Source organism: Condylura cristata, unplaced genomic scaffold, assembly GCF_000260355.1.
Source record: "Condylura cristata isolate star-nosed mole 26May11 unplaced genomic scaffold, ConCri1.0 scaffold00019, whole genome shotgun sequence".
Classification (NCBI taxonomy): Eukaryota; Metazoa; Chordata; class Mammalia; order Eulipotyphla; family Talpidae; genus Condylura; species Condylura cristata.
The window spans coordinates 22980907-23002981 of NW_004567120.1; the positions used below are offsets into that span (position 1 = coordinate 22980907).

The 22075-nt window shown below is 39.0% G+C and overlaps 1 protein-coding gene across 1 annotated transcript in view; it reads left to right on the forward strand.

The window, feature by feature from the left end:
- The window catches only part of DOCK11 (dedicator of cytokinesis 11), a 174944-nt gene extending 153755 nt beyond the window's left edge, over positions 1-21189 (forward strand). The window contains exons 45-52 of the mRNA XM_012727072.1: positions 2502-2624; positions 7179-7292; positions 7810-7956; positions 11066-11276; positions 11634-11824; positions 12497-12597; positions 13824-13962; positions 17598-21189. Coding sequence (XP_012582526.1) covers positions 2502-2624; positions 7179-7292; positions 7810-7956; positions 11066-11276; positions 11634-11824; positions 12497-12597; positions 13824-13962; positions 17598-17720 — 1149 coding nt within the window. The 3' untranslated portion in view covers positions 17721-21189. The remainder of the gene's footprint in view (positions 1-2501; positions 2625-7178; positions 7293-7809; positions 7957-11065; positions 11277-11633; positions 11825-12496; positions 12598-13823; positions 13963-17597) is intronic.
- The last annotated feature ends 886 nt before the right edge of the window (positions 21190-22075 follow it).

Consider the following 22075-nt stretch of genomic DNA (forward strand, 5'->3'; position numbering starts at 1 on the left):
TTATTAACATAGGCTTTCAGTTTTCTTAGATAAATACATAGGAGTAAAATTACTGAACCCAGGGGAAGTTACATATTAACTGTATAAGAAATTGCTAGAGCTTTTCAAAGTGGTTTAACCATTTTATAGTGTCAGCTGCAGTAAATGAGATTGTTGGTTGCTTCATATCCCATTTTATTGTTCTTGTGTTTGTTCTTGTGTTTGGTCTGAGAAATCTTTGCTTACTACAAGATTATTGAGATATTACAGTCTTATATTTAAAAAAAAATAAGTAAAGATTTGGGCTGCAGAAAAGGGGGCGAGGGTTTGACTGTCTGTAACCAGTTTTTAATTTCTTCCTTCCGACTGTTGCTGGACATTTTAATTTGGCTATTATATGTTAATACACAGATTATTTATTCAGTGAACATCTCCCATACACTGCCACTATACTAGTCAATGTAGAAATCAATATAAACAAGATATTGTCTTTACTCTTGAACAGTCACAGTCTTTGTGCAAAGTCAGATACATGGATAATAGTCAAGTAGTAGTGATAAATTTCTGCCTACTGAGTCATCAGAGTGTAGGATAAAAAGTTTCTCGTGTCTTGCTTGATTAGGAGAAAGATCCTGGAAAAGGTACTACCTAAGTTCTTTGAAAGGGGTTAGTCAAATAAAAGGAAGCACAGCATGAGTGAAGGCACAAGGTTAAGTCAGCAACATGGTGCTTCATGGGAGTTTATTGTTGTTGGAGCATTAAATAAGACTGGGCATGATGGGTGATGACATTATAGAAGTATTGGCCAGATCATTACAGAGCTTATATGCCAAATGAAAGAGCTTGTCCTGTGGCCTGTGAATGATGGGAGCCCTCCAAAATTTTTTTAAAGATTAATTTTCTTATGTATACAAGAACTGGGGTACAGGCCAGAGGTATGGGGGGCGGTGAGAGGATTCACCAGAGACTGAGGAGCACAACAGGCAGATCTATTGAAATATACTGCTACGGGGAGCATTGGGGGACAGGAGGAGGTCTACACGCCATGTGGGTCACCTCTCTGGCTGGGGGTTGAACTTGTGCTGCAGTGGCTGCAGAGAGATACATAGTACTGTGTTCTAACCCGTTGTCTTTACTATCCCCCCAGGGAGGGCCCCGTCACAAAATTTTAAGGAGGAGAGAAGGTCACAGTCTGGTTTACATTTAAATCAGAACCCTATGGCAGATTGGTGAAGAATAGATTTGAAAGTACCAAGGCTGGAGGTAGGAAGATGGGTTAAGTAAAAAACAATGAGGTGAGGTCTTGAATCTTAGCTATGACAGTAGAAATGGAAGAGTTGAGAAATATCTAGGAAGTAAAACTGGTAGGACTTGGTATTAAACTGACTAGAGATTGAGTAAACAGGCTCTCCCGAGTGGTGCAACTGGTTGGGACACAGCACTGCAAGCTTGCTGAAGCTGCTTCAGTGCAAGTTCTAATCCACATGGCGCAGCAGACCTCTCCTGACCCGCCCACTGCTCCCTCAGCAGTGTACTTCATCATTCTGCCTGTTCTGCTCCCCATTCTGTGTCTGGTGAATCCTCTCACCGCCCCTGCACCTCTGGCCTGTACCCCAATTCTGTATGCATAAATAAATAAATCTTTTAAAAGAGAGAGAGAATGAGTAAACAAAGAGAGTATATTTGTTTCCTAGGGCTGGCATAGCAAAATACCACAATCCGAATGGCTTAAGACAACAGAAACATGGTATTGTAAGGTATCTCTTACAGTTCTAGAGTCTGGAACTCTGAAATGAAGATGCTCATGCTCCCCCTGAGACTCTGGGTACATTCCTTGCTTCTTCCTAGCTGCCAAAATGTCTCTGGTATATGGCTATTCATTATTCTTATTATTTTCTCACCTGGTCCATTATACTCCTGTTATGTATGAGTGAAACCATCCGCTATTTTTCTTTCTCTTTCTGGCTTATCTCACTAAGCATGATCTTTTCCAGCTCCATCCAAGTGGCTGCAAAAAAACATGCAAAATCACATCATTTTAATAAACACCTAATCACTAGTGCAACAGCTTGAAAATTAAGATGTTAATTTTCGAGTTAAGAGTCTTCTACTGTGTGTGAATGTAATTACAATAAAAGGAAAAATAATTGTGTTTATAGGAATTCTGTTATTTAGTGGAATTTACTGTTAGAGGTCTAGTCAGACTTCCTCAGTTTGGAATGGATACTATATCCCCTTTAAAAGATGACTCCTACTCAATATGTACCATTTATTTATGAGTACAATTGATCTTCATTATGTGAATAAACAAATAGGTAGTGTTTACTATTGTCAACAGTAATTTCCTGTTTGTAAGAGTGGTTTCAATTTCAGGTGCTCCAGGTATTTTATTGAGGAAATAGTCATGTAAATCTATTATTAACTATAATACCTTCTGTTCCTTATTGAAATGGTTTAAAATTTACATGCCCAGAACACTACAGCTATGTATACTTCCTAACGGCATTTTCCTCTTAATGCAGGAAGTTCTGCTGGAGTTGCTAGAACAGTGTGTGGATGGCTTATGGAAGGCAGAGCGTTATGAAATAATTTCTGAGATTTCCAAGTTGATCATTCCAATTTATGAGAAGCGTCGTGAATTTGAGGTAAGTCATTTAAACATTTGTGTTACTGTCATATATTGTCTTACTACATAGAGAGTTGTCTTACTATTATTTTACTGTGTGCCCTCCCGTGGGTAGAATGTTAATTATATGATGGCATTTATAGTTTATCATGAAGTATAGATAATTAGGGTATCATTTTGACATATTTGTCCAATTGCAATCCATACAAATCTTGTTAAGCTCTCAGCTTAGCAATAGTACCTTATATTCATATAAACTTTCCAAAGGAAATTAAGGATAAAATATAAATGGAAATGCAGATTATGCCAGCAATTCTGAAGACATTTTTTATCTAGTCATCTTCCCTCCTCCCTTTGAGGCATTTTTGAAAATCAGTATTATCTTCACTAAACATTAAACGTTCATTTAAAACCCAACTGAGGGCTCTCCCTGGTGGCGCAGTGGGTTAAAGCACAGCACTAAAGAAGCTAAAGCCACTTCCGCATGAGTTCGATTCCCGCCTGCCCCGGAGGTGACCACATGGTGTGGCAGACCTCTCCTGACCCGCCCGCTGCTCCCCTCAGCAGTGTACATCGTTGATCTGCCTGTTCTGCTATCTACTCTGTCTCTGGTGAATCCTCTCACCCTCCACATCTCTGGCCTGTACCCCAGTTCCATATGAATAAATAAATATTTTTTTAAAAATCCAATTGAATTTCCAGTTGCCCCAGGAAGAGTACAGACGTGCTGCTCTTCTTCACAATTCAGTGGGGAGACTAAAGGTAGTAGCGGAGGACAGTGGTGCAGGTAATAAAATACCAACAAGAGATCTACCGTGAGGAGTGTTTCCAGTTTAGTCTCCCAGCCAACACTGTTGATAAAAGGATCGATAGTAAAAATAGTAGCACAATGAACAGCTATGACCACTGGCACTGAACAGTAATTTTTTTATATTCAGGTCTCCGAATCTGTACCATCATTTCTAAACATCCTGTGCTGGGAAACAGTGACTTAGGAGTACAGTAATTTTATTTAGTTATTTAAGATTTATTTTGTTACTCATCTAAGAGCTGAGGTGCATATGGGGGTGAGAGGATTCACCAGAGACAGAGTGGGGAGAACAGGAAGATTGACTGAGTTGCACTGCTGAGGGTAACAGTGGGCGAGACAAGAGGTCTGCTGTGCCACATGGGTCAGCTCCCTGGTGAGGGATTGAATTCTGTGCAGCAGTGACTCCTGATAGCATGATACTTAACCTCCTGCTAGCTGAGACTTAATCCCTTGTGCCACCATGGCGCAGCTCTTTTTTTTTTTTTTTAAAGCAAAGCAATTTATCCTTTAACATAGCACATAGTTATCAAAACACCATACGAAGGGCCTCTCTGGTGGCATAGAAGTTAAGTCTCAGCAGTATCACACTGTCACTGCTATTGCCTGAGTTCGATCCCCAGCCAGGAAGGTGACCCACATCTGGCACAACAGACCTCTCCTGTCTCGCCCCTGCTCCCTTCAGCAGTCTATTTAAGTAGATCCACCTGTTCTGCTCCCCACTCTCTCTGATGAATCCTGTCAACCCCCACACCTCTGGCCTACACTACCCAGTTCTTGTCAAAATAAATAAATAATTTTAAAGAAACATATAGTAGGTAACTTTTCACTGTTGGAGAAGTTTCACGAGTGAAAACATATTTAGTGTCATCTGGGCAATACCTCAATATTTGCTCCAAAGTGGCTCTGATCAAGCTCACTTTTTCTTTGCATGTCCCGGGTACTTTTCTCTTTACTATCCCTTTGGTATATGTGAGGCATGTCTGAAAATTATATTGGAGTTCAAGTGGTTATATTAGTAAACAGAATTAAATAATAAAATCTAGGTCATATATTGATAGATAGCAAAGAATAGGAGACTAGTCAAGAATTGGCATTACCCTTTTTCTCAAAACATTACATCTTAAGAATCTTTATAAAACTTGCAAACTGAATGCCCCATATTTTGACTCAAAAGTTGAACATCAGATGTTAGAATCCCAGAAAGCATTTTGTTACTAAATCAACTAATAGGAGAAATATATATACACATGCTTTTTTCCTCCATACAGTATTTTCTAGAGGGGAGCTACTGCTACTTCCTTGTAGGGATGTAAGGTTTTGTATAAATCCTTTAGAATGCTGCATGAGATGAAGTAACTGCTTCTGGGATACCAATATATGATTTTTCAGCATTTCTTTATGGGATAGACTGAAAATTGAGACATAGAGGTGTAAAAGTAAGGGAAATTTTCCTCATGTGGAGCTCAACTGCAGGTAATTTGGGGAGAATTTTAGAGAAATACCTGCACCTGTGCTCCCCTTTTCTTTTCTTGAAGTGAAATTCACACAAGATGCCTTTGTACTTACCACATCTCTCTAGTTTCCAGAACCCCCAAAAAACATTCTCTTCCTATGACATAATCTCTCCATATCATACTCCCTATTGCCTGGTAACTACTAATCTGCTTTCTGTCTATGGATTTTCCAATTCTGAGTATGTCATTAGAAACAAATTTATACAAGATGTGACCTTTTGTGTCTGGTTTCTTTCACTTAGGCTAATGTTTGGAAGTTCATCCGAGTTGTGGCATGTATCCACACTTCATTCTTTTCCATAGCTGCACAATATTCCATAGTATGGGTTTGCCACAGTTTATCCATTTATCCACTGACAGACATGTGTCTTGTTTCTGCCTTTGGGCTCTCAGGAATAGTTCTGTTCTGTGCATTTGTATACAAGCTTCTGTATGAACAAGTGTTTTCACTTCTCTTGTGTATGTACCTAGCAGTGGAATTCCTGGGGTTTATGGTGATCCTGATCCTAACTTGCTGGGTAACCATCAAACTGTTTTCCCTTTTACCTTCCCACCAACCAACACTTGCTTTTGTTTTTTATTAAAGCCAGCCTAGTAGACATGAAGCAATACCACTTTATGAATTTCATTTCTATTCCTTAACAACCAGTGATTTTTTTTAAAGATTTATTTATTTGTGCATACAGAACTGGGGTACAGGCCAGAGGCTCAGGGGTGGTAAGAGGCTTCACCAGAGACAGAGTGGGGAACAGAACAGGCAGATCAACTGACACACACTGCTGAGGGGAGCAGCAGGCGGGTCAGAAGAGGTCTGCAGCGCCATGTGGTCTCCTCCGGGGCAGGCGGGAATTGAACTCATGCAGAAGTGGCTTTAGCTTCTCAGTGCTGTGCTTTAACCCGCTGCGCCACCAGGGAGGGCCACAACCAGTGATTTTTGTACGTTTTTTTTATGTGCTTGTTGGCCATTTAGATATCTTCTTTGGGAAAATGCAAGTTCATGTTCCTTGCCCCTTTTATATTGGGTTGTGTGTCATTTTGTTGTAGAGTTCTTTATAATTTTTTGCATATAAAGCCTTTAGCTGATCTGTGATCTTGCAAATATTTTCTCCATCCGATAGTTGTCATTTCACCTTTTTTATAATGTTCTTTGCACTACCTGCTCCCTTTATATGAGTAGGCAAGATATATTCTTGAAAACATCTGTGCATTTGTATAAAAGTAGAAAACATCTGAACTTGTACTATTGCTTATATTTGTATTTGTATTTTGCTTTTATCCCCAAAAGATTTTGCATGAAATGTTGATTCTTATCTATTCACCTAAGTGCTCAAGTATTTTGTTTCTCTTTCAGTTAGAGTAATTAAGACATAGAAAACAGTAGTCAACAATACAGTATTTTTTTAAAAAAGTTTACATTGCCATTGAGATACAAAACATGAGATACAAAGCATTATTGGGGCATTTTAAGCACTACCCTCAGATCTACAATTGCTGAGGAGGGCCCTCCCTGGTGGGCCATAGAGTTAAAGCATAGCACTGAGGCTATCTGCAGTCACTGCAGCACAAGTTCAATTGCTGGCCAAGGGGGTGACCCACATGGTGCAGCAGACTTCTCCTGTCTTGCCCACAGCTCCCCTCATATGTGTATTTGAGTCAATCTGCCTAGTCTGCTCCCCACTCTGTCTCTGGTGAATCCTCTCACCACCACCCGCCTCCGCACATCTGGCCTGCACCCCAGTTCTTATATGCAGAGATAAATAAATCTTTAAAAATTAAAATTGTTGAGGACATACGTTTAATTGTGACAGTTAAAAAAACTGAGTGTGAATGACCTCAACAAAATGATTTTTTTTCTTTTTTTTTAAGATGCGTTTATTTATGCATCCAAGAGCTGGGGTGTAGGTCAGAGGTGTAGGAGGAGGGGTGAGAGGATTCATCAGAGACAGTGGAGAGCAGAACAGGTGGATTGATGAAAATACAGTGTTGAGGGGGAGCAGCGGCCAAGACAGGAGAGGTCTGCTGCACCATGTGGGCTAACTCCTGGATCAGGGATCGAACTCTTGCTGTAATAGCTGCGAATTGCATGACAGCGCTGAGACTTTAACCCTTGTACCACCAGGGAGGCCCCCAACAAAATGATTTTGAAAAGGGAACGATCATTTTCTCCTCCCAACTCCATGGATTTATCTTTAAGACATTTTGTAATTAACCAAAAGACAAAGCCAATTTGCTTATTCTTATTTTTCAGAAACTTACTCAAGTTTATAGAACTCTTCATGGAGCTTACACAAAAATCCTGGAGGTTATGCACACCAAAAAAAGACTTCTAGGTACTTTCTTCAGAGTTGCCTTTTATGGCCAAGTAAGTATACTTCATGAAGTTGTCCTTTTTAACAATTCACTTTTGAATTAAGAGATTACTGTAGCAGCATTTGTTGGTTCTATGATTCTGCCTTGATAGAGTGACTATCACAACAACAGAAGATTTTTTTTATAAGTGTAAAGTTCACTTGGTTCCCATATCTAAATCCATTCGGTCAGAGTCCATATCATATAAAACTTGAATTCCCCTTACTTTCAATTTCTGCTAAGTTTCTTAAAGTATATGTTTAATACCCAGTAGTCAAAGCTTTCAAATAAAAAGCAAGGAAGTATACAGATAACGAGAAAATTCTAGTGCAGAAATCTTCAGACCAATCATGTTATGGGACAGAATTGGAAAATTCCCAATTCTTTGAAGTTAAAAGCTTGAGTATATGCCTTTGACATTTCATGCTATTATTTGTCTATCAAACATATCATTGCTGCTTACTTAGTAGATTTTCTTTAAATGCTGTTTGCTCCCATGATTTTAAAAATATTGTGTTACTTTACAATAGTCTTTTTTTGAAGAAGAGGATGGAAAAGAGTACATCTATAAGGAGCCAAAACTCACCGGCCTCTCAGAGATTTCCCTGAGACTTGTTAAACTGTATGGTGAAAAATTTGGTACAGAGAATGTCAAAATAATTCAGGATTCAGACAAGGTAACACCCCCTGCATTTCGAAATCATGTTACTCTAAAAATGGTATGTTGCTCCTAATTTTTACCTTTCTAGATGATGGAGAAGCATGGAAATTGAGCCTTTCCAGGTGGTAAAAGAGAGAACAGGGACTTTGGAGTCAGAGAGAGCAGGATTCAGATCTCCATTCTCTGCCACTGGCTAGCAGTATGACCCTGGGGGAGTTACTTCACCCTCTCTGTCACAATTTTTTTCTCATCAATAAAATGGAGACAATAATAGTGCCTTCGTCATGGAGTTGTATGGATTAAATATCTAGAAAATAATTCGAGTTCCTGATACAGAAAAGGGATTCCCTAGTTATAAGCTAGTGTGCTCACTAAAAAGAAGTCATTAGTGTGAATGCTGTGATGCATCATGCTTCTCAGTTTGTTGTGTCTGATTAAAATCATCTTGGGGACGCTCATTTCGTGTGGAGATAGCCGAACTTCCACAGTTACAAGTTACATTGCAACGAAGTCAGTTGAACAGTGATGCCTTAGGCCTTGCTCTAGAGGTTATGCATCTCTCCAGGCATTGCCGAGGCTGCATGGGAAAGGTTCCACCAACCAAACTCTTCCTAGGGAGTGCATACTTGCCTCTAGACAGAAGTTAGGGAAAGCACAGTAGGAATGTTTCAGAGCAACCAATGGTTCGTAATAGGCCTTCTGTAGGAGCCACAGGATGAGAGTTGTTTTTTTTTTTTTAAGATTTATTTATTTATGCATACAGAACTAGGGTGTTGGCCAGAGGTGCAGGGGGTGACAGGATTCACCAGAGATAGAGTGGGGAGCAGAACAGGCCGACTGATGAAGTACAGAGCTGAGGGGAGCAGCAGGTGAGACAGGAGAGATCTGCTGCACCATGTGGGTCACCTCCAGGGCTGGGGATTAAACTGGTGCTGCAGTGGCTGCTGATAGCTTCACAGCCCTGAGACTTAACTCCATATGCCACCAGGGAGGCCCCCGTATTATTTTTGTTGTTGTTGCAAAATGAACATTTAAATCAAATAATGTACTCACTCTGGAAATCATATAGTCCTCCCTTTTAGAGTTTGATGGGTTTGTTTTTGATGATTTTAGTTGGTATAGGCCATTATAGGCAAGGATCAGCCTGAGGGGTAAACTTAATTTTCTCAGGTCTTTTTTGATCCTGGAACCTCCTACCCTGTTCATGCACATTGACTTTTAATTTCCCTCATATATGCAGTGTTTTTTTTTTTTTTTAATACCTAGTCTGTCTAGTTCTCAAGAGGGAGTAAAGAGCAAAGAGGGGAGGGTGCACTAGTCCTTTGACCCCATGGAAGTCATTTCACCTAGCAGGGTCATGTGTAACAATAGGGGCAGTGCAGTAACAGTGGCCACAGCTGCTGTGATCTGGAGTAGTGATTATAATCCTTGGATGTGGAGAACATTCTAGATACCTGTATCTTGGCTCAGTTTGGCTTCCTGCTTCAGCCCAATATTGGGATCCTGGGAATTTGCTTTCATTTCTGGGCTAGGGCTCTTTGCTTAGAACCTAAAGTGGCACATAAAGCCCTGTTTGCATCACTATCCTTTTCTGCCAATTTTTGTTTGTGGGAATGTTACCCCTAACTCTGATTCCCAGTCTGTCTTAGTTTTATGAACTTTATTAAAGTTGTCTAGTATATGTGTTTTTGATTAGTTACATTCATTTTACAAGAATGGTAGATAATGGCTCAGTTATGGGATAATGGTCTGATCACTGTGCTCTTTGACTATGCATCTTGGCTGAGGGCTGTGTCCACTCACTTCATTCTAGGGAAAGGTGATTCCTGATATCAAGAATTGTGCTCTTTCCAACACTGTCCATTCTACTTAGATTCCCTCCCACTCACATTTGTGGGCTGGTGGTCATAGATCATCCCTGGAGGATTCGAGGACAGCATTCTGGGAATTCATTGACTTTTGGCCCCCTTTGTTCCCTCCCTTTGTGGAATAGGGTACTTGATCCTTCAAATCTGTGTGCCATCAAGGGTCAGTTCCATTCCCATGGCTGTTGAGTCATGAGGAATTCTGAGGTCAGATGACTGAGGGAGATCACTTTGAACAGCCCCCAGGGTGGTTCTTAGTCCTATTTCTCTTTGGGCACATGCCTCTGAAGATAAAGTGAGTGTGAGTATTGATTAAAAAAGAAACAATCAGGGGCCCACCCTGGTGATGCAAGGGGTTAAAGCACAGCACTATGTATCTCTCTGGAGCCACTGCAGCACAAGTTCGATCCTGGCCAGGGAGGTGACCCACATGGCCTAGCAGACCTCTCCTGTGTTGCCCACTGCTCTCCTTAGCAGTATATTTTAGCAGATGCACCTGTTCTGCTCCCCACTCGGTCTCGCACCACCCCCACACCTCTGGCCTGTACCCCAGTTCTTGTATGCAGAAATAAATAAATACCTTTTTAAAGAAAGAATCAGTTCAAATCCCCAATATTTGCAAGGTACTCCTTCTTACCCACCTTAACTCCCACAAACTGTTCCAGGAATACCTGCACAGTGCCTGCCACCGTCATGAGTGGTGGGATGTTATAGCTGTATTGTACCCAGAGCTGAAATTGACTGGTTTGGAAATAAACTGCTCTTTTGTACCCAAGCCTTGCCATGGAAATTGCAAGTGTTGAATAGACTTCACAGCTCTAAAAGTTACATCAGACAAGGTTCTGTCAGCCTAAATGTTGTCTAGAGAGGAAGATAGATTTCTGGTGCTCGATGATTTTCTCAGAATCCTCTCTCTAATGACTTTCAGATGTACACTTAACCATATTAATGTTTTTGAGAAATCACGTTATAAAATAATGTCTAATGAGATCTCATTTTAGTAAATATGTGTGCGGAGTGGTCATTGCTGAGTTGTAGGATTAGTTTTTATTTTCATCCTACATTTCTGGAATCTCCAAATAGGTTTCTGGAGCAACTGTATAATCAGAAGGAAATGAACTTAAAAAAAAGAACAAAGACTGCCTTCAGGAGGGAAACTGCTAATGGTAGTGATCTTCAGCCATCTTAACTGAGGTGGAAGCTTACCTGTGCCCCCTTTTCCTTTTGTTTGAAGAAAAACAAAACTTTCTTACTTTATAGGTAAATGCCAAAGAGCTTGATCCAAAATATGCTCACATCCAAGTCACTTATGTGAAGCCCTACTTTGATGATAAAGAACTTACGGAAAGAAAGACTGAGTTTGAAAGAAACCATAATATCAACAGATTTATGTTTGAGGCTCCTTATACATTGTCAGGCAAGAAGCAAGGCTGTGTGGAAGAACAGTGCAAACGCCGTACAATTTTGACCAGTAAGTTGGACTCTGTGTAACTTCTTGTTTGACTTGGTCCTCTTGGATACACACTAAGTAACAGCTGGCCAGCAGAAAAATGTAACTGAACTTTTAATCATTCATTGTTCTGCTGGTCAGTGACTAGCTTGTACAAATATGGCTGTTATAAACCAGTTTTCCCATGATTGCTCTAGGGAGCCTCATAAAGAGAATTTTCCCCTCAGTCCTAAAGCAATAAGGTGCTATATGGTACCCTAAGGTATTTTCTAGAGAAAGCATGGGTAGAGTTAAGCATAATGGATTTTTTTTTCTTCACTTTGACTGTTTGAACAAATGCTTTTTTAAAGTACTAAATCCATCTTAATGTTTTAATAGCATCAAACTCGTTTCCATATGTGAAGAAGAGGATCCCTATAAACTCTGAACAGCAGATTCATTTAAAGCCAATTGATGTTGCTACTGATGAAATAAAAGATAAAACTGCAGAGCTGCAAAAACTTTGCTCTTCTGCTGACGTGGACATGATTCAGCTCCAACTGAAATTGCAGGGCTGTGTTTCAGTGCAGGTATGTTGGCTCCCAGACTCGTGTTCGGTGTTTCTTGCTGTTCCTCTTGCTTACATACAGGTACCAAGCAAGCATTGATGATAACTGGGTGTTACATGCTTAGTGAGTACAAAACCCTGTGCATTAGTTTTGATTGGCTCAATAAAGAATTTATGTTGAATTTTGAGAAATTTTATGTTATATCAGAGGGCTTTAACTAAATCCCCGCTGACCGTAGCCACACTCTGTATTTACACAAAAGGAATCATTAACTTACTACAATATAATCTTTGCATACTATTTGTTTTAATCATTTTCAAAGCAACCTATGGTAAAAATATTAAATATTCTTCTCAGATGTGAATTTTTTAAATGTATATATTTTTTTAATAATATGTTTATTTTTACATCATTTTGTGCCTTTTTCCATCTCAGTTGTAATCCCTGTGGGTTTCCTGTCACCCGTGTGCCGTCACCATAGTCCAGTGCACTCCCCTTCCCCCGCCGCCATTTTTGATCCCATTCCCCACTCCACCCCGTAAAATGTCTCTGGTACATAGTTGTTCATCACTATTATTACTATTTTCTCCCCTGGTTGTATGGGGTTTTTTAAAAAACAGAAATGAACAATTTACTGTTTCGATGCATTGTGATGACTCCTGTTTACTGCCCCAAATTCTCCCTGCAATTTAGGTAAATGCTGGTCCGCTAGCATATGCACGGGCATTCTTAAATGACAGTCAAGCCAGCAAGTATTCACGTAAGGAAGTGAATGAATTGAAAGACATGTTTAGGTAAGTACTTCGTAGTTTTCAGATTAGACTTCTATTCTTGATTCCATTTCCATTTTTAAAAGAAACTGAAATACTCATCAAATAATATCCCTACCCAAAAGGACTTTGTCTTCCTTACAATATTTAAGTGACCTCCTGATGGTACATTAAGTGGTGAGGTGCTGTGAGATCTCACTCTTGCTGCAGGGTAACAATGTCTAGTGACCCAAGAGGTTAAATCTACCAGTTTACTTTGCTGCTTCAGATACCGTGGCACAAAGGCAGGGCTACAGTCATTATGGAATTGCCTCCTTTACCCTCTTGGCCTCACGTCACAGGGCATTTCAGACCAGTAGGATGTAGGAAGAAATTTAGTGCTTGAGGCACTGGCTAGGCCTCCTTCTATCATGTGGTCTTAACTCCCCTGCATTCTGTCAGTCTGGGACACCTGTTAGTGAAGGCATAGCCATGTAGTCTGGTGTGAGAAGAACAAATCTGTTTAATATGTAAAAAAAGTTTACATTCTGAACAAGAGAGTTGAGTAAAAGAGAACAACAAGAAAGATAGTAACTTACCACCCAGATGCTTCCCACTTCGTTCATGTTCCTGTTGGTGTACTACCAGCTTTTCCAAGTTACAGACTAATCAGTAGTCATTCATTCACTACTGCTTATTAACCTGACATGTACCGAAAAAATCCTGCTAGTTGCTATGAGGGGGTATGTAACAAGTGGACAGTGAGGTAGCTTATCCCCTAAGACCTACCTCTAATTACAGACTTTGAATAATAAACACATGAAAAGATGGAAAAATACTTTGATGATAAGTCATCACCTCACGTCCCAACTATTAGCAGCCCAAGGCAGATACTTCACAACTACAGTGCCTAGCTCTATACTGGGTATATAATAAGCCCCAAATAAGTTATCTTTTGCTAATGATTTCTTATCTGCACGTGCAAATTAATATTAGCACAACTTCAGCTGATGTAATACCAAGTAAATAACTGAGCTTTCTAGAGGGTATATGTTTAGAGCCAGGTTTTGAAGGGGGAAGAAACCAGAGGGAAAAGAAATGAAAAACTATTTCAGACTTAGGGAGGGGCAGAAGCAAAAGCACAGTGAGAGAAATAGAGGATTCTGATCTTGCTTCTAGGCCAGCTGTGTTTACAGTAAATATCAAGCTGATTGCCAATAAGACCTTCTAGGAATAAATAGTAAAACCTGCGTCTTGCTCTTCCTCCACAGGAAGTTCATACAAGCATGCAGCATTGCCCTGGAACTAAATGAGCGGTTAATTAAAGAGGACCAAGTTGAGTACCATGAAGGGCTAAAGTCAAATTTCAGAGAAATGGTGAAAGAATTATCTGACATTATCCATGAGCAGGCAAGTATTAGGGTGGTGGAAAATAAAAACCTGATCTAGGGGTCCCAAAATAATTTACTTAGCCAAATCTATTTCTTTGAAAGGCATTCACTTGAAATTACTTGGTCACTATTTTAAATTTGCTCATACTGTGCTTGATCACTTAAATGACATAACGCAAATCAAATTCGAAGCAATTATCAAAGCAATTATCAGTAATAAGCTATTTGATTCTTTGTGCCACGGTGCCATTAGTCCAACTAGCTGCACATGGCTAAATTTATCTACTGTGCACATGGATGAGAGTCCCTTCAAAAGGGCCCTAAAGAGTTGAAATGATGGGCTCGGTAACCAAGTCCCTAAATGAATCTCCCTCTCTTGGCTGTAAGAAACTAAGTACTGTCTTTTAGGTAAGATCCTGGGTGATTTCCAAAATGTGGGAATTGTCTCAATCCTTGCACAGCCTGCAAAGCTTTCTGTTTTCACAAAACTTTTTAGCATTTTCATCTTGACTGAGTGACAGTTGGAACTATGTTAGTAAAACAACCTGATAAATAATAGAAACAAAGATCCGTTCACCCTTCATAGACTAACTATATCATAGTTAGGTAGTAACTACCTATGCTCACTTACCTTTAGAAAACCAGATTATGCTGCTAAACTTCAGTCCTGTACTGGAGTCCTAAAATTTGTCACGTATGTATTTTAACCTCTAATCACATGTGTACAAGTTGCGGCCTGGTGGCCTTGTCCCCCAGTGACTAGGCTCCTTGGCTTATGGTAAAATCGCCTTCATGTCCTTATAATGAAAACGACCAGTAAGATAAGTATTTGCCTCAGATGCTCTTCAAGCTCTCCTATTTTAATAAATTGAGGTCAAAAGAAACCAGAATACCTACAACCTTTTGGAGCACACATTCTAAAAGCTGGCTCCAGAAGAGGAGCTTCGTTTTTTCTGCTGTCTACATGTCACTGGTCAGTCACGCCCTGGTGTGAGACTTTCACATAAAAGGAATCCTGACATATAGGCTGACAGTGGCTTTACCTGGAACACTTCAGTGTAATGATGGGGGAAAGAAGAGGAAACATACTTCTAGAAAAATACAAACTACTTGGATTTAAGTCAGGCTATCTATCTCTCTGAATTTATTGAGTGCTTTTTGTAACAAAAAGCTCTGAAAGATTTAGTAGATTTAGGTCAAGGTTGTATTGAGTGACCAGAAGTCTAATTTTCCAACTATTGTCAGCTTCTCTGTGTGGAGAATCCCAGCAACCAGGCTTTTTCTTTTTTAAAATTTATTTTATTTATTTATGCATACAAGAACTAGGGTCTAGGCCAGAGGTGCAGGGGGCTGAGAGGACTCACCAGAGACAGAGTGGGGATCAGAACAGGTGGATTGACTGAAATCCAGTGCTGATGGTGTAGTGGGCGGGACAGGAGAGGTCTGGCTGTGCCATATGGGTCAGCTCCCTGGCTGGGGATCGAACTCGTGCTGCTGTGACTGGCAGCAGATTACTAGAAATAAGTCTTAAATCCTGTGCCACAAGGGAGGCCCACCAGCCAGACTTTTATCACTCCGTGTGTTCAACAAGTTTAGGTAGTCTGGTCTCCTGCTCCCATATTCTGTATGACTGTTGGCTTAAGGAAGACTACAATCAGTGTTCTGTTTCTTCTTTTTGCCATCTTCTGTCAGCCCACTTAGGGGCAGTACAAACTTGCCAGGCATCCCTTGGCTGCTAGCTTTCAGAGGCCCTTTTCTGTCCCTGAAGCAGCCAGATGTTCACAACTAGGAAGGTAGGGAACCATTTCACTTCCTGTATTGTCTGCAGGTTAGATTCAACCCATGAGCTCGGTGGGATCCCCCTTTCTTCACCATCACTGTTTGAAGTGTACTGTTATCAAGTGGACTGCATCGTGTCTCTGTAGGCTTCTCTTCTAAGAAATCTATAGGAAAAAAAAAACAGCAAAAACTCCCCCACAAAAGATATAAAACAATTACATACATGTCTTAAGCCAATGTCGATGATATTACAGTCATTTAACATGCATACAATTACAGGGCCTAACCTTGAGTTCTAAATTATTGAAGTTGAAGGCAAAGTATTCAGTGCACTGCTATTACTGTGGGCCGAGTATTCATAGCCGTCAGTTTAGAAAGTTATTTTTTCGCTTGAAGCATGGGCCTACACACCTGCTGTCATATTTCCCATCTGCCTCTCTCAGTTAATTCCCCCAAACCATGGCTATTTCCTTTAGTTGTAGAAACACATGTGAGACCCTTGGTAGTGTTTATTGATAACTAACCAAGCAAAATCCTAGTTTCCATTGGTTTATACTTATGTAAGCTCTCCAGTCATAATGCATGATATTCAAGTGGGTCATACTTTGGGTGACTAACTGTTAACTTTATGGTGAATTTTTATAAGTTACTCTCATTAGATTCTCACATTTACAAAAGAGGCTTATTTTAGTCATGCTTTGAGACACATTATTTCCTCAAAGGAAAGTCTAATAATAACGAACATAAACTGTGTACACTGAATGATTACCTAACAGAAAGATAGAGCCTGGATATATAACCCTTGGTTCTTTTTAAAGCTGCTTTAAGCTTTTGACTTTTTGAAAAGGGATTTAAAGCTATTAATTGCAGATTGATTCGAAATGGTAGTGGGCATGGTAGTGTCTGTTCTATTTTGTTTTCTTCACAGTAAGTACCCTGTTCACTTGTGATATCTGATAGGCATGCATGATCAATTAGTTGTCTCTTACACCTCTGCTGTGCTTTCAGATTAGGGCCAGAAGTTATGATTTATGTAAGAGGAAATTTCTCTGTTACGGAGTTTATAAAGTAAATGATACATCTTATTACTGGTACCACAAACCAGTTTGCAGACTTCATTTTGAAGGTTTCAGAGCTGCCTTGAGAACCAAGTATTAAAACCATGAGCATATATGGCAAAGAGGTTGAATGTGATGTGTATGCTCTTTTCTTCCTTCTATTAAAAATTCAGATGTCTGTTGCGTTAGATCACACAAAACTGGTAATTTTTTAAATGTGAGCATGAATATATATGTTTGTACACTTATAGGATATAAAAATTTTATTCATATGAAGTTACTCATTTCTAAGAAGAATCTGTGTTAGTTGGCTTATAGTTACATAATTATAGGGTATGTATCTTTAGAAAAATGCTTTTTCACTTAATATTATTTTCCAAATCTCCAGGGAAGGAATCATAAGTATTTGTATATTTAAAAAGTCCTACAAGTGACCCTGAGAACCACTGTGTTAGACGATGATCCTTAAATCCATGCCAAGGAGGCCGTTATTTAGAGCTCTTATTATGACCATGTTAAAAAAGAGGGGGAAAAAACTGCATTATCTCTTGCTTTTTATTGAATTCTGCATTTTACAATCTTTTGTCCATCTTGATGAGTAACCAGATCTTTTCTGCTTTTTTGATATGCTGCCTTTGTAATACAGCTTTGAAGACTTAAGTCGGTAAAGTTATTCTTTGCTCTTTCTGTTTTGTGTCATTTTAAATTGCTGAGTGTCAGTGATTCATTGAACTATGCCTGTAGTTTCAAATACACATTCTTTTGTGGCATTAACTATTTTGCTTCATGATAAATGTGCTGATTTGTTTTGCTTTAGATATTACAAGAAGATACAATGCATTCTCCGTGGATGAACAACACATTACATGTATTTTGTGCAATTAGTGGTACATCAAGTGACAGAGGTTACGGTTCCCCAAGATACGCTGCTGAAGTATAAGGATATGCAGAAGTATCGCTGCTGAAGTATGAGGATATGCAGAAGTATCGTGATGAGACTGACCTTTCTCAGGAATATTCGGAGCTGTGCAAATGTTACAATTTGAAGATTTGATACATGAAGTGTTTCTCCCTGACACCAAAATTTTCATGCTTTCAAACAGGGTGCTTACATATTTGTAAATATTTAAGCAACTTGAAAGTGCCTGGAAAATTGCGCCACTGTGCTTGGTTTGTACTTTTTTAGGTAAATCTATATACTGAGAAGTAGAGCTCAAAAACATTAGTTCCATTTGCTTAATTATTGCTTAAAATAACAATGGTACTATGTAAAATTGTATAATGGAACACAATAAAAGGTAAATCCTGTTTGTAATTAGAAGTGAAGAAATAATACCTTGGACTTAGCATTTTTCTTATGGGAAGTTCAATGCATTATCACAGTAACCTTTGCAGAAAAGATTGATGAAATTTCCATAAAACAAGGATATTTCAAATTGGGAAAAGATGTGAGGTCTTTCCTATGAGTAGTCAAGGTTGAGGTAAGGGAAGCAAAACCTGTATTTGAAAGGGAAATTTCACAAGAGAAAGATTATGTAGAAAAACACCACACATACTATCAATTCAAGTCTCGATAACGGTCAGTCTCTCACTGACACCCAAGACAAGGCATTTACGTGTGGTTTCCCTAGTAAACGGCATTTTTGCCAAAGTTTCATTGTAGTCAGGACATCTAACGCAACTTCAGAGCTTTAGCAGCAGCATCTGAGGTGGACATCTTCATTTTACAAGGTTCACAAGCAACTCGATACAAGTCAATGTTTATGGCCTTTCTTGGGCCAGTCTACATAGTCACTGCAGATTAGCAGGTGCTTGCAAGGGGTTACATTTCTACATATGAAGACGCCTCAGACTACTTAAGTAATCTAGGAAAAACAAGTTAGAAGAACTTATAAAATTGAATTAGTCATAGAATTTGACTGCTTGTGATAAAAATTTTGTATACACTTTCCTTTTGTAGGTTAGTCTCTTTTACTAACAGAGACACTGAAGTAGAAATGGATTGCAAGGAACTTTGGTGTTTTTTAATACTTTGTGATTAAGTAAATCTTAGAGCTTAGCCATTTTTCTTTATAAGTTATTTTTAAGCTTTCAGGAGAGCATGAAATTGCTTGTTGAAGGTAAATTTTTTATTTATTTTAATAGGGGATTCACAAATGTTTCAGAGGCAGTTTGTAGTTCCTTAATATCAGGGAGTAGCCTACAGAATTAGGTTCAGCTTTAAATTGATTATATTTGGTGTGTATGTACAAGGAACTGTCACCTAGAGTCGGTGCTGGCTTCTGAGACTGAAACATCTTGGATTAATACAGTGCTCTTTTGTCAACAACTACTGCCTATCATGTCCCCAGCACACTGTTGTGCACTGTGGATAATTTGAAAAAGTAGAATAAATGATTCCTGCTTTCAGGGAACGAGCTGCCTAATCTACTTGGGGAGGCAAGATATACAAAATTAGATAATGTAAGAGTTAACGGTATAAGGCAAGAGTAGTTGTCTGTGAGCATTGCTAAATGAATGACACTATCATTACTCATCACATTCAAAGAAGGAGAGGTCAATGTCATATTCAGGGATGGTTTCAAGAACAAAAGTAACTAACCTTCAAACAGGCTTTCAAACATGAGGGGATAATAACAGGAGATGCATCACGAACAAAGGTACAAAAGACTTAGAATTTCAAGGGAGAGTGAGGAGACCAGTTTTGTTCAAGAGACTGGTAAATGATAAATCTAGAAATAACATTTGGACCCAAGTTTTGGAAGGTCTTGAATGCCATGCTAATAATAGCATTAGGACTTTACTCAAACACGGGGAAAACAGTCAAGGTTGGTTTTTTTTTTTTTTTAAACAGAAAGACTACTTGATTAAATGTTATTTTTAGAAATGTAATCCTTATTTTTTGCTGCCCAGACATACTGGAGGTAAAGAGAGATGAACACCATTTAGATAGCTATTGCAGTAATCTTAAGTATGAATCCATAAATCCCTGGATATGAGCAAGAGTGGAGAAAAAAGTGAAAACTAAGACATTATGTGAAAAGACTGGACATGACTTACTGATGCTCTGAAGGACAAGGCAGAAGATGAAGATGATTTTGTGTCCTATGGCCGATGGTTTCTTCCGGTCATGACACAACTTAACTGGATTGAGTTTGCTGACTTCCAGATGATGGGTAGCAAACCATGAGAGATCAAGGTGCTCTAGACAAGGGAATGCCAGGTACATGCATTTAGAAACATTGCACATTTTGGTATTAAATAGTTTCATATGCGTTCATGAAGTGATACGGCATCTACAAATCCACACCAAAGAATACATTTCTACTGTACTGATTATTTTGTAGTGCAACTTGAACCCAATTTCTCTTGGAAGCTATTAGATAGTCTTGGAGCCACATAAAATGTGAATATGTCATCATCGGTAGTGTCGGTCTATAGAGATCTTCCTAGTAACCAGTTGTCACCAATGGCATCATGTCTGTAGGTGGAGTTAACTGTTACCGTATTTATCTGATTGGACTGCTGCTATAAATATTGGAAACTTCTTCCCAAAAATGAAATATAATGCAGCTGTAGCAGCAACAGCCTTGGTCTGCTGACCAACATATTAGAACTGGAGATGCCACACTGCTCAATGAATAAACTGAATAGGTCACTGTAACAACCCAAGCTTTTTATTGTAAAGGCTGGTTGTATCTGAGATGCAGAACCCAAGCAGCAATGGATTAGAATAGTAGGAATTTACGAACTCTACAAAATGTTAATCAAACATCTCTATCTTAGGTTTCTGACCCACAAAATGTCAAGCTACCTTCACGCTTAGTCTTGTTCAAACAGTATACTACTTCAGCTATCAAACGCAAAGGGAAAGGAAGGAAATAAAAGTTGGTTGGGGGTGAGGTACGGATTTGTATAACAAGGTTATTTCCCTATCTAGGAGCTGGCCAGTAAGAATACTCCGTTGATCAAGTTCCAGTTACAAGAAATGATCTCTTCTACTCCCTAACCACTTTATGGTTACTCTCTTAAAAGTATATCCAATTTCTGATAGAAGTTGTATCCACATTTTTCAAAGAGTTTACCTCTGTGTAAGGCTCTTAAATTTTTTTCCAACATGCTTTTTACTTGGTTTTCCTTTTCAATGAGCTATAATTCACATACCATATAACTCATCTATTTAAAATGCACAACTCAGTTATTTTCAATATATTCAGAGTTGTGCAAACCATCACCACAGTTGATTTTAGAACATTTTTATTAACCCCAAAAAGACAGCCCATACACACTGGCAATCATTCCTTATTCCCCACAAACAACCCCCCACCCAAGTCCTGACAATCACTAATCTGCTTTCTGTTTCCATGGATTAGCCTATTCTGGACATTTCCAGTAAATAAAATTATACAGTATGTGGCCTTTTTGTATCTTCTTTGGAGAAAGTCTATTGAGATTCTTTGCCCACTTTTTAAAATTCGCTTGTCTTAATGAGTGGCAAGCATTCTACATTCTAGTCGCAAGTCCCTTATAAGATAGGTAGTTTACATATAATTCTGTTGGTTGTCTTTTCACCTTTGTGATGTGCTGTGAAGCACAAAAGTTTTTAAATTTGATGCAGTACAATTTACCCGTGTTTTTCTCTTGTTTTTGTTTTGATGATGTATCTAATAAGACAGCCTATTCTAAGGTCATGGAGATCTACCTACAATTTCTTTGATTTTTATAGTTTTACCTCACTCTTAGGTCATGGATCCATTTTGGTATTTTTTTTTAATTATAGAGTAGAGCTTAAAATCATTCTTTAATGTGGATAGCCAGTTGTCCTTGCACTATTGGGGGGGGGGGGTTTAGGAAACTACTCTTTTCCTCCATTGAATTGTCTTGGCACTCATCAAAAATCAGTTGACCATAAATATATGAGTATTCTGGGCTTTTGGTTCTTTTCCATTGTTCCTTGTCTGCCATTATACCAGGACCACATAATTCTGATTACTGAGAGTGTATAGCAAGTGTTTCAGGTGGAAAGTACAAGTTCTCCAATCCATTCTTTTTAAAGATTGATTTGGACATTCTGGGTACCTTCCATCTCCATGTGAATTTTAGAATTAGCATGTCAGTTGCTGGAGAAAAAAAGGTAGCTGTGATTTTGGTAGAATTTGCTATGAACCTATAAATCAATTTAGGGAGTACTGCCATTTCAACAATATTAAGTGTTCCAGTCCACAAATACAGAATGTCTTCCATTTGCTTAGGTTGGCTTTAATTTCTTTCAACAATGTTTTATATAATTCCTGG